Source organism: Neopsephotus bourkii, unplaced genomic scaffold (genome assembly GCF_033783945.1).
Source record: "Neopsephotus bourkii isolate Nb327-2 ecotype Australia unplaced genomic scaffold, CSIRO-AGI_Nbou_v1 NB_1737, whole genome shotgun sequence".
Taxonomy (NCBI): domain Eukaryota; kingdom Metazoa; phylum Chordata; class Aves; order Psittaciformes; family Psittacidae; genus Neopsephotus; species Neopsephotus bourkii.
The window spans coordinates 79,318-91,619 of record NW_026902211.1 but is presented as its reverse complement, the minus strand read 5'-3'; the positions used below and the strand labels follow the sequence as shown (position 1 = coordinate 91,619).

General features: G+C 57.9%; 1 protein-coding gene across 6 annotated transcripts in view; it reads right to left on the bottom strand.

The window, feature by feature from the left end:
• Positions 1-2,353: 2,353 nt before the first annotated feature.
• PLCG1 (phospholipase C gamma 1) overlaps positions 2,354-12,302 on the bottom strand; it is a 41,809-nt gene continuing 31,860 nt past the window's right edge. Inside the window, exons 18-32 of one of the 6 annotated variants that reach the window (XM_061376786.1) lie at positions 11,782-11,901; positions 11,290-11,470; positions 10,908-10,985; positions 10,396-10,499; positions 10,063-10,159; positions 9,888-9,960; positions 9,019-9,176; positions 8,450-8,546; positions 7,807-8,031; positions 6,969-7,117; positions 5,038-5,152; positions 4,737-4,898; positions 4,359-4,447; positions 3,298-3,485; positions 2,354-2,953 (exon numbers count right to left, since the gene is read on the bottom strand). In XM_061376786.1, coding sequence (XP_061232770.1) covers positions 2,908-2,953; positions 3,298-3,485; positions 4,359-4,447; positions 4,737-4,898; positions 5,038-5,152; positions 6,969-7,117; positions 7,807-8,031; positions 8,450-8,546; positions 9,019-9,176; positions 9,888-9,960; positions 10,063-10,159; positions 10,396-10,499; positions 10,908-10,985; positions 11,290-11,470; positions 11,782-11,901 — 1,882 coding nt within the window. In that variant the 3' untranslated portion in view covers positions 2,354-2,907. The remainder of the gene's footprint in view (positions 2,954-3,297; positions 3,486-4,358; positions 4,448-4,736; positions 4,899-5,037; positions 5,153-6,968; positions 7,118-7,806; positions 8,032-8,449; positions 8,547-9,018; positions 9,177-9,887; positions 9,961-10,062; positions 10,160-10,395; positions 10,500-10,907; positions 10,986-11,289; positions 11,471-11,781; positions 11,902-12,302) is intronic. The other 5 variants (XM_061376789.1, XM_061376788.1, XM_061376790.1 and 2 more) reach the window with 5 other exon arrangements.

Genomic DNA, 12,302 nt, shown 5'->3' with positions numbered 1-12,302 from the left:
GCTGCTGTGGGATTCTAGATGTGGCTGGTTCATTGGGTACCTTGGTTTTCACCATCCTGGAAATCACTTTTTTCTTACTTTCTTTAGCAGAACACTAAACAACCCATAATTTACAGGCTCCTCTTCCCACTTGTCCGAGGAACATTGGGCCTGCAGCACAAGGGCTGCTTCCATGGGTGACCCACAGAGCTCCAGCTGCACGTACTGGTGTGGCTGCATGTCCCTTCCCTGGTCACCACCAGAAGCCACCAGCAGAAGCAGTTGCTGCTGGCAGCTCTGATGAGAGTCACAGAGCCTTAACCTGTCTGGGCGATGCTGGTGCAGCAGCTGGAGCTGCTTGGTTAATGTTTGCTAAGGTTTGTCCCCTGTCTGTTCAGGAGAAAGAGGAGGATGGAGAAAGCTGGGTTTCCATTTACGGTGTTTTGAGGTTTAGAAAAAACAGGTTTTGGTCACAGGTAGAAGTGTTGTATATTGACCTCCCTGCAGCCCCTCTCTTAGGTGCACTACAGAGGCAACCTGATGGGAAGGTGGTGTGTGGAGCTGGGTCACTGGAAATTAGAAGAGAAAGATGGTTTTCAGCACTTAGTCACCAGTTACCAAGTTAACGTGATGCTGTACCTTCCTGTCAAGTTGATAGCATTTGAAATGCTTGTAAACTTCTCTCTGCTGTTGCTCAGATAATTTTGGCTTTGCTGTTTTCCAATCAGTCGATGGCCTGGTGTGCTTCAGCTCACAACAGGAACATCTCTTGTCATTCCTCAGTTGATCCCAAACCAGCAGGGTAAGATGAGGCAGCGCTACAAATGGAGGTGTAGGGATGAGACACTTGCAAGCTGTACCTTTTCTCTTGGCAAGTTTACTTTCTGCTGTATATTTTCCTGGCAGCGGTCCCTGCCAGGAATGCTGGGTTGGCATCACACAACTTTAAGCAGAGCAAGGGAGCTCTGTAGCGAAGCCGTGATTTGTGTTGTGGTTTTGTTTCCTTGTTCCTGCCTGTTCCAGTGAGGAGTGCTCTGTTGGCTGACGCTGGCCATATTGTGATGGCACAATTCAAGCCACTTTTCCCCTGTGCTGATGGAGGGTGGTGTTAGGAGTCTTGCTTACTGGTGGTAGTGAAGATTGGGCTAGGAATCCATGGCATAGAAAACTTCTTGCTAAAATTGCACTTTCTCTCTGCCCCATCTGGCTCGTGGTGGTGTTATGGGTACGTGGCTGTGATTCCCCTTGCACATACTAACATTGCACTAAAAGAGAGCCTTTGGGAACAGCGTGTTGATCACTTTGTTTCTCAGCAGACCACAAAGTCAGCCGAATGGGGTCTCTTTTTTTTTTTTTTATTTTTAATTATTGTTATTTAGAAATCATGCTGGTGCTGAATGACCTGGAATTTTTGCTTGGATTTATCCAAAGGAAAATGTAATTGTAGCTGCAACGGGACCTTTCATAAGGGTGGCCGTGCAGCTAGGGAGCAGAGCAAGGGCTCTGCTGGGTCTTTGTACTGGGGAGGTGTGGGGGGTTCCAGTGGGGTTATTATTGTGTTTTTCTTAAGACCACAGTTTTAGATGGTCACCTTGGCAATCGTGTGAGACAGGAACTAGTTTTTACTTTTGGTAAAGGTTTTAAAGAGGAAAAACAAAAAGTGAAGCTGCCTGTGATTGTGGGCTGTAGCTATTACTAGGGCTAGGGTAGCTTGTACCTGCTATGGAACTTTACCTGCTCTTATTCTGAGGGCAAGAACTCCCTGTAGCAACAATGCCACTTCTGAGAAGTGAACGGCAAGTTTCCCTTCCTTTTGTATATGTGGATGTGAGGGTGGGTGAGGGGAAGAGCTTGCTTGTACAGTTTGTTGAAATGAAACCAGACATTTTTGGTTGTTCCTAAATAAAGAGTGGAAAAGACGACTGTGACTCGACTGGTGATTGCGTTCACTTCGGGAAGCCCACGGTGATCCCCTGGTGCCAACAGCAGGAGCTGCCCTGGTCATGGGGATGGCTGAGCTGTGCCCCAAGTGGGGAATGCTCCATCACAACCTTCCTTTGTGTTTAAAAGCACAACTTACCCACGGGGTGAGGCCAGCACTGGGTGACCCAGCTATGTGCCAGAGCCTGGATACCTCTGGCCTAGTCATCCTTCTGCAGCCTGGAGTAGCTGCTTGTCCCCATTCCCATTCAGCAAAGCAGGGTCAGCTGTGGCACATAACCACATTAAACCTAGGGCTGCTCCTGGTTATTGCCCCCTGCCAGTAGCTACAACCTCCCTAAAGCCAGGAGGAAGGATGGAGCAGCGCAGCCCCCGGCATGGCTGCACACCCAGCCAGGGCTGCAGTGGGGCCATGCACCACACACCACACACATAATACTGACACTTTTATTGTCATTCAAAGCTAGAGAGGCCTTGTAAATGTGAGTTTCACTACTGGCCCATCGGCAGTGGCTATACAGGTAGGTAGATGCGATGCCACCAGGACAGAGATAGGTGCTGCCTTGGTCACTCATGTCCCCCCCTTGCCTGGCGCTCTGGGAATGGCACAGCAAAGGACGAGTGCCAAAGAGCTGCACAGGAGTGGGATCGCTGGGATCCGGGCAGAACAGCGGCAGCAGGGGCTGGCTGGGGGAGTTCAGGTCTTGCTCTTTGCCATCAGACAGTTGTCTCTCCCCTCGGCAGCTGGCAGGCGGTGCGCACCCGTGTGCTTCGTTAAGGGCTTGGTGGTGACGGGAGGGATTCGGGGTTGGTTTGGGGTTTTTTCCCAATATATGTTTTTTTTTAGTTCTCCACTCAAACACTTCAGTGGAGAAACTGGAGAAGCTGCCTGAAAGTAGGCCATAGCAGTGCCGTTTCCATAGAAACCAGTTCACAGTGTGCCGGGAGATCCACCGGCACTGGAGGTGCTCCCACCGCCACGATGGGCTACAGCCAGTTGTCCCCATTGATCCGGGTCCTCCGCAGCGCCCTGCTGGGGTCACAGAGAGGGGACACGACTCAGGCTGCCCATGGCACGATCCAGGGCAATGTTCTGGTGGCCAAAGCTGTGTCCCACGGATGGCTCAGCACATCCCCATGCTGGCGCTAAGTGCCACCAGCTGCAGGGTGGCAGCTCCTTCTCCCACCCTATCCCCATGGACCCCAAAGCAGAGGCTCCCCAAAGGACTGGCACAACTTCCATGCTGGAATGTAGGGTTTCCATGCAGCAAAAAGGCTGCAGCTCCTCTCTGGGTTACTGGGAGGAGGCTGCATTTATCCACCTCCACCAAGGAGACCATGCTGGGGTGGGATGTGTCCCGGTGGGCACTGCCCTACCTGCGCTCCCGGCTCTCGAAGTGGTCAGCCAGCTGCTCCGGCGACACGCGGAACTCCTCAAAGGGCTGCTGGTACCGTGCCTCGAAGGAGCCCTCTCTGCCTCTGCCCAGCAGCAGCTGAGTGGCAGCATCCCCGGCGCGGTCCCGCAGGGCTGCCCCACTGAAGAGGTTTATCTCACCGTTCTCCTGCTTGGATTGGGAAAACAACAGCAGGAGTAAAGGGCTTGGGAGCTCAAAGTGTGGGTCTGCTCGTCAGGGCAGTGCTGGGCTCATGGGGTCTCAGGGGTTGTAATGGCTTTAACATCCCTTTCTGAAGGAGCTCTGACTTCATGCCAACACAGACAGCCCCGGGCCAGCCGCGCTCACGGTCCTGAGCTGTAACCTCCCCGGAGCGCAGCAGGGACTGGGATCGAGCACATCTGCCCCTTCTGCTGAAGGGCTCTCCAGGCAAGTCAATCGCAGCCCAGGCAGGACCCTGCCTGAACACCCCAACTCGCTGCAGGGGGCAAGTCCAGGGCTTGCCATCCCACCAGCGCTCCGTGCATCGCTCCAGAGCAGCCCTGGCAGCTCAGTGCTGCACCCGAGAGCCCTGCTGAGCCCTGCAGCACCATCACCTTCTCCTGCATACAGTCACGGAGTTATGGAATGGTTTGTGTTGGAAGAGACATTAAAGCTCATCCAGTTCCAACCCCTGCCATGGGCAGGGACACCTTCCACTAGAGCAGCTTGCTCCAAGCCCTGTCAACCTGCCCTCTTTCTTCTAATCAAGTGGTCCCCTTGCACTGAGGTCAATCAAGCCCTTGCTTGAGCTGCGGTTTGCTAAGGTGGGTGAGTTGTACCAAAGGACTGGAAATCCAGGGCTCTGTCCAAAGCATTTCCCACCAAGAGAGGCACTGGGAAGATGGCTGAGCTCCAGGCTGCTGGACAAAGTGCACGGGACCCATCCAGGAACGGTCAGAGGTGCAAGCTGTCATTTCCCTTTCAGCTAATACTTGAAGATCCCCAACAGAACATAAGCTCCTGCAGTTCCCTTTGGAGTGGGCCAGCACGCCCCGGCCTTACCTTGCTAGGGAAGATGTCTATCTTAACAAGCAGGGACGCCAGCTCCAGGTTCTCGCTGTAGTTGTTCTTCAGGGGCACAGCTCGGAAGCCTACAGCAGACACCGCCCCAGCATCACTGGCAGGGACACATCTGTCCCCAGCACAGAACTCAAGGGGACTCCAACACCCCTTCTGCCACCCACCTCCCCTCAAGTGGCAGTCAGCCCCAGTGGCCATTAACAAATGGCTTCTGCCTTCCCTGGGGCTCTGACCTGCCATGGGGATGGGAAGGACCGAGCCTGACAGCATCCTCCCACGGCACTCAGCATCTCCCTGGCTAAGGCTGCAACCAGCATGGGGCCACCGGGCCAGCCCTCCCCGCCTCCCCGAGGGCTGTACCTGTCTTCAAGCCTTTCACCAGGAAGGTGGCCTGAGCCAGGAAGTTCTCATCGCTGAACATGTCCTCCTCATACACCACGAAGCGCAGGAAGGCAAAGTCGGGGTTGCTGACCTGGAAGTGGAACTGCTTCGGGGTCCAGAGTGGGTTCAGGCCATTGTCCGCTACCACAGGACACCAGAGTCAGTGGGAGCCCAGCCCAGCCCAGCCCCACGTCCCCGTGCCACCGGAGCTGACACCAAGCAACAAGCTCTCACCACAGCCAGGAGGGGTGGTGGGTCCCTCTCCCAGCCCTTCACTCACCCACAATCTCTGTTTTCTGCTTGGCGTTGTCATACTCGGCCCCGGACACCTCCACCTCCACAAAGGGACAAACGATTCCCCTCCCATTTTTGGGAAGGTGCCGGGCCCCCAGGACCTGGGCACAGACCAGAAGACACTTGGTAAGAGATGGGAGCAAAGAGAAAACTGTGTGTTTGCATCCCACACCAGTTTCCTTCTAACTAAATCACCCTGGCTCTGTGAATTGGAGAGGGAAGAGATGCTGCAAGCCAGCCCAGCCCAGCCCAGCCTGCCTTGGGGAAAAACAACTCCCACCCCTGGAAACACTATGGTGTCACCCTGGAGGCTGCTTTGGTGCCACTGAGCACCACTTCAATCTATAAGCCATCACAAGAGGCAAGTGAAACGTCCCAGGTTCCTGTCTGTTGCCTGCAGAGCCAGGCCTGGGACTGCAGCATCCCAACCCATCCCAGCCTGCAGAGCCATGCTGGACATCCCCTTCCTTGCTGAAGCTTGTCCCTCCTGCCTTGGCTTGAGGACAAAAAGGAGCTGTTCCGCTGCTGCTCTGCCTCCTGTTCATAGCACAGCCTGTGCTCCACTCAAATGACAACCTGCTTCCTTGCAGGGACACGAATCCCAGCTCCCGCTTGCAGTGGCCATCTGTCAGCCCGGCGTGCTGCCGGCACGCTGCTGTAGCAGGGGAAGGAGGTGCTGCCAACGCTGGATCATGTGCTGTGAGTCACGCTGAGCTCGAGCCGGCTCCTCCGTCCCTGAGCTGGCTGCCCTGGGGACACTTTTGCCAGGGGACAAAGGCTGAGCCCTGCTCTTAAAGGAGACAGTGATGGGCTGCGTCACGCTGACTCGGCGCCGGGTGGTTGCGGCTGCACCCCGAGATGCAGAAGGAGTTTGGAAAGCAGACGGTGCAGGGAAATGGGGCCAGGGATTCTTAGGGAGACTGGGTACAGGGTCAGTGGTGCAGATGGGACACAATGGGGTGTCCCCATTGGGAAGGGCTGTGGCTCTCTTAGGTGGGATCACTCTGGAACAGAGGTGGCCTCAGAGGAGATGCACTCTGTGTGTGGTCAGAAACCTGTGAGCAGCTAAAAGCAGGATGTGCCTCCTCCCCAGGAGCTGCCTGAGCTGACAGGACTTGCAAAGGAGACTGGTGACCCACAGCTCGGCTCTGGGACCACTGGGGATGCCTGCACTGGTACAGGGACAGCCACTGGTCCAAACATGAGAGTCATGGTGCAGCTGCAGCCTCCTATCACTCCAGGAGCTATGCTGGTGAGCGGTCCCCTACCCTGCGGAGCCTCTGCTGTGCTGTGAGCTGACACAGGGACAGGCCAGTCCTGTTCCACCATCCAGGAAGGAAAAGATGCCACAAGCACCTCCAGCCCATCCTCTGGTACCCCCAGCAGCAGCCCCCTCCTCTTATCATCACCAGCAACACAGAAACGGGCTGAGAAATCCACTGTGATCGTGAGCATCTTCCCAAGAGAGACCATAACCAAAGGGATATGGGAACATGGAGCCCGGAGCAACCACACGACAAGGAGGGACCATGGCGCAGCTCAGTGTTATCCCGATGGGAGCTGTCATGCTCTGTGCTATCCCGATGGGAGCTGTCATGCTCTGTGTTATCCCGATGGGAGCTGTCGTACTCCAAGCGCAGGGGACCGGGATGTCACCTCCACAGCTCGTGGATGCCACCTGGCGGCCCCAGGCCCTGGCGGGAGGGGTCCCATGGGAACACTGGGGGATGCTCCTGCTGCTCCTCTCCCGGCACCCAGGAGCAGCACCCACGGATCCCCCCCCCCAGTGGGAGCTCCCCAAGCCTGGGGCTCAGGGGTTGGGTGAGGAGCAGCTGCAGAGGCCAGGAACCAGGAGCACCATCAGGGCACCCCCCGCTTGGTACAACCCCTGGATCCACGCCGGGAGCAGGAACTGACCTCAATGGAGATGGAGAGCGGCTCGACGCCCCGCAGCGTGCTCTTGTCGAAGGGGTCGAAGATGTCATCCCGCATGTTGGTCGGCTGCAAGACGTACCCACACTGGCCACTGGACATGAACAAGGCCTGGTTCATCTGCATGGGCTTGTCTGGAATGCACAGGGAGGAGATGGAGGGAGGAGACCCCATGCTCGTGTCACCAGCCACATCACCAGGACTGGTGCTTTGCACAAGCCCTTTGAAGGGGTCAGAGCCCATCCCCTGGCAGCGCCTGGTGCACCAAAGTCTCACTGCAGCCTGCACACATACTGGGGCCAAGGGGTAACTTCCTCCTGCACAACCTGCCCAACTGCCCGCTGCTCCATGGGTCACCTCTTTTACCTCCCTCTCCTTTCAGCTTTCCTTGTGCTGGCTCTTGTGTTTGCCAAACCACCCTGCGAGACGCTTGAACTCCCCAGTGGAATGGTAAAGCCAGCAGGAAAAGAGGTACACAGCTCTCTGGTGGGCTGGTGAGCTCCCAGCAGGGGCTGCCAAGGGCCAGGGGAAGGCTGGATAGGGCAGCCTGAGCAGGAGTGGAAGCTGGGGCTGCACTGGCCCCTGCCTATCACCAGGGACCTCAGGGGACTCCCTGCTCCCTCTCCACTTCATCCTGTCCTTGTGGCACCACAAGCTCCTGGCTCAGCACAGCTCCTGCTCAATCCAGCCTTCTGGAGCACGTCTGCCCTGCGGCAAGCATGGACGTGACCACGGAGCTTGGCTCCTGCAGAGCCCCTCCTGGGCCCCGGTCTGGGCAGGACCAGGGCAGGGTGCAGGCAGGTCCCCATCCCACTGCCCTCACCTGGGGTCTGGAAGTTGAGGGCCACGAGCTGGCTGCCGCAGATCCACATGGGCAGCGGGTCGTAGTTGGAGGAGTCGAGGCGCTGGCCCTTGGGGTAGATGCGGGAGAGCTGCAGGCGGTTGTACTGCAGGAACTTCTTGCCCTTGATCTTGTTGACGTACTTCTCCGCCTTGGTCTCGGGGAAGGAGGACATATCCCGGTAACAGGCCCTCTCTGTGCCGATCTCTGCAAGGAGACAGTGCAGGGTCAGCCAGGAGCGCGCTCCCCTTCCAAACACTTCAACCATCCCAGGCCCCTCCCTAACACCGTCCTCTCGCCCCGTGACTCAGCACCATCGGGCTGTCCAGACCCTGCTCTGACCCGAGGGCATCTGCCAGGTGCCCAATGCGATGGCTGAGGCATCAAAGCCACCCTTGGTGATGGGGCACGATGCTCTCCAGCCTCAGCCTCAGCCTCAGCAGCTGCTCTGGATGGTGACAGAGCCCAGCAACAGAAGGATGGGGATGGGAACTTCCACCCTCTGGAGAATGACATTTCTAGAGCTCCCGTGTAAACTGGCTCCAGCTTGCTCCTGACACCACACTGTGGGCCTGTAACGCCTTGGTGACTGCCTGCAGTGGCCACCAGGCCAGCAGATGCTCACTCTCTTCATCAAAGGGCACAGGCCGGCAGTAGACCACCAGCTCTGAAAGCTCCAGGGCAATCTTCTTCCTCCTCTCCATCATCTTCCCTTCGGAGAGCTGCCAAGAGAGGGAGAGGGAGGTGTCAGGGCCAGGGGGAGCAGTGGCACTGGGTATCTCAGCTCACCAGTTGCAGTCAGTGGCAGCACTGGCTGCTGCTGCTGCCCATGCTCTGAGAACCATGAGCGGGTCTGCTGGGGAAACACCACAAAAGCACCCTTGATGGGTCCCACCTTTCCCCTGGAGCAGGACTGGCAGCGCTACCAATGCAGGGCAGTGGAGCCTTGCCACCTCCACGGATGGAGATCCCAACCTCCCAAGGCTCCAACACCCTCCCAATGGACCGATCTTCCAGAGATGTCCAGCCTGAACCTCAACCCACCACGTGTGGCCTCTGCTCTGTTGTCTAAGGTTATTCTGGCTTTACCGCCTCTGTCCATCATCAGTGCTGCTGTCCCACCAACCCTGCCCTGCTCCTCGTGGGAAGCCCATGGCTGGGAAGGAGATGCCCCCAGTGCAGGGCTCTGCTCACCCGTGCGTCAGCCGTCTGCGCTGCCTCCCGGATCTTCTTCACCCAGTCCAGCAGGTCCTCGTGCGTATCGGCTGCCACGTCCAGGGACACGCGCGACACCGAGGCCATGCTGATGGAGAAGACGAAGAGGCGGTTGTTCTTCCCCTCGGGGCGGATGGCTGTGGGCAGGGAGCAGAGGGCAACGTCACCGCAGATGCTGAGCCGTGTCCTTCACACCACAGAGGGAGGAAGGGAGAGCATGAGGGGCTCTTGTGGCTGCCCCAGGACTTCTCAGCTAAGAGGAGAAGCTTCCATTTCTGGTTGTTGGAGGCAGCAGATGAAGCCCAGGATAGGTGAGGATGCAGAGCGTACCCTGAGGGGGCTGAGAAGCCTTTGTAATGCCCTCTTTCTCCCATACCTACATCAGCTTCACTCTGTGCCCTGAAGTGCTCTGGTGGGAACAGCCACCTGGACCGAAAGGGCTCAGGGGAGCCAAGGGGCAGCCAAGAGCTGCAGACCAGACCCAGCATCCCAAGCCCCTGTTAGGGAGATGGACCACACGTATGTGAGGGAGGACCAACCCTTATGGGAAAGGAGGAGCCCACAACATTGGTCTGAGCTCCCTTGCTATGGGGCAGCTGCCCCACAGGTTCAAGGCTCCTTGGCAGGGCCTGGATGTTCCTCAGCTGTACTGGGGGTGCAAGGATGTGCCTGAGCCCCAAAGCCCAAAGCAGCTCCTGTGCCAAGAGCAGCAGTGGAGCAGTCACTGCACAATCAGCACATACCATAGACTGTGCACTTCCATCAGGCACAGGGGTGCCTGGAGGCAACTGGAGACTGAAGCCCTGCATCCATCACAGGACAGGACCATGGCCCTTGCTGGCACTCACCGATCTGGCAGGAGGGCACGTCCAGGACGCCCCCCAGCAGGTCTCCCAGGGGGCTGTTCTCATCCAGCTGCTGCTGGGAAGGAAGCAGAGGCAGGATGGTGCTGGGCACGGTGCTGGGATGCGCGCACACCGCTCCTCCCGCCATGCCCCCCTGCTCCGCTCCGCACGAGCTCACCTCCCGCTCTGGCTCCAGGCTGCTGGGACCAGTGATTTCCTCCACATAGTTGGAGGGGAACCACAGCTGCTTCTTGCCACCATAATCTCCTCTCCACCTGGAAGAGAGGGATGGGGCAGCCTCAGCACCCACGTGGGGTCGCAGAGCATCCTGACTGGGGTGACAGGGGACAGGCAGCTCCTCCATCATCTGCTTTTAGGCTTTGTGAGGCTCTGGGGCTGTGCAGCTTGTCAGCAACCCCCAGATGGAGCCACCCCGGAGGGGACCCACCTGTGCATGGCACCATGGTTTGAGCATGTCCCGAGGGACAAGGGAGGCTCAGGACGCACTCACCAGCCTCCTTCCTGCTTCTCCACATTCTGGATGATGGCATTTTTGGTGAAGGTGAGCTCATCCTCCCGCTGCGCCTTGTAGTCGAACAGGGCTTTGACCGCACACTGCAATGAGGAGGGCTCCCATGAGGCCGGGCAGCGGATGGACACATGGACAATGATGTGCTTGCTGGGGGGACCATGAGGCAGGCTGTGTGCAGGCTGTGTGCAGGCTGTGCCCAGCCCTGCTGCCAGGCCCTAATGACCTTGCAGAACAAATCAAGGCCAAACCAGAGGTCACAGGTCTGGCATGGCTCCACATTGGCACTTTCCTTTGAGCCGGAGCCACTGATGGGTTTAGTTTGGAGGGTTCAGGACAAGAAGCAGCTCAGCCTGGGAACCTGCAGGCTCAATCTAGAGCGTGCCTCCCTTCATGGTATAGATATGAGTGTGCAAAACAATACAGACCTTGGGCACCAGAGCTAAACCCTGCGGCCCTGCAGGCTGTGCCGTGGCAGGCAGTTGGGAACATACCTTGAAGGTGGGCATGGGGTTGGCTTCCACATAGAACCCAGGGTGGCGTCCCTCGTAAAGGGCTCCATAGTCCGGCTCCTGCGGGAGCAAAGGGCAGCAGTTACAGCAGGAGAACAGGTTCTCCCTTGGGGCAGGCAGGGAGAACGCCCCAGGGAGGGCACAGACCAAAGGTGATGCTGCACACAGCAAGCAGATGCCCAAGCCCACACTTGGGTACCAGGTCAAAGGAACAGCAATAAACCTCACTGAAGCCCAGAAGTGCTTCCAGCCCCGAGAGGTGCAGACTGTGAAGCCCAGAGATGGCTCATACAGCACCGCTTCAGGGCACCAGCTCGGAACAGACCTGTCCAGCATCCTTCTTCCAAGAGCCGCCCACACTCACCGCTGTCCCTATCTTCTCCAGTGTCTCCTCATTGATGGGGTACCTCAGCTTCATCTTGCGGTACAGCGGGTGCTTCTCGTAGTAGCTGATCAAGTCCACCAGGCTCTCGAACTCGGAGTTGCCGAGCAGCACGGTCTGGCCCTCCTGCTGCACCCGGCAGTGCTTGATCTTCCCCTCCGCCCTGGCAGGAGCGAAGGCAGAGAGGAGCCACTTGGCACCTGGCAGGAGAAGGTCTCTGCCAAGGTAAAGCCACGCGAGCAAAAGGCGCACAGGCATCCCTCAGCAGGAGACGGGAGGAGGAGCAGGGTCCTGAAGGCTCTCAAGGGGCTGTGGGTCTTATCCAGGGCCAACAGGAGCGAGAAGAGCTCCGGGAAGGCTCATGCCAGGATCACAGCCACCCTCCTGCTTTCTCACGCACTGCAGCACCCCAGCTCCAGCTCCCGCACCCACCAGCACGGACACACCAGGAGCCCAGGGCCTGCACCCACACACCTGAAGGAGATGGCGTAGGAGCTGGGCTCACTCCTCTTGCGCACCAGGAAGGCTCCGTCCCGCGGCACCCGCATCAGCATGTGCTCAGCTTGGGCCCGCGTGAGGTTGGCGTGGTACCACCTTCCAGGAGAGACACATCACTGTGCACAGGTCCCCACACCTCCAGCTCCCCCACACCTCTGCCATGCCACAGGGTTTCCCCTCCAGCCCCTAGAAGTCTGCTTGAATCCTCAAAAGGAGGACAGGGAGATCATCATATACATGGCACTGAACAGGGCTGTCTTCCTTCTGGGGCAGGCAGGAACAGAGCCCTTTGGTGATGCACCGGTGAGGGCATCCCAACCAAGCCCACTACCTCCTTGCTTTGCACTGAACTTCCACCACAATGAATCAGCAACACAGGCAGCAGAGATGGCCAGCATGGCTGCTGTGACACAGAGCTCCACAGGGAGCAAGTGGGGACCATAGAGCCCCAGCAAGGAAGGAATGGCTGATGTGGGAGGGTGTCCCAAGAGGTTCTG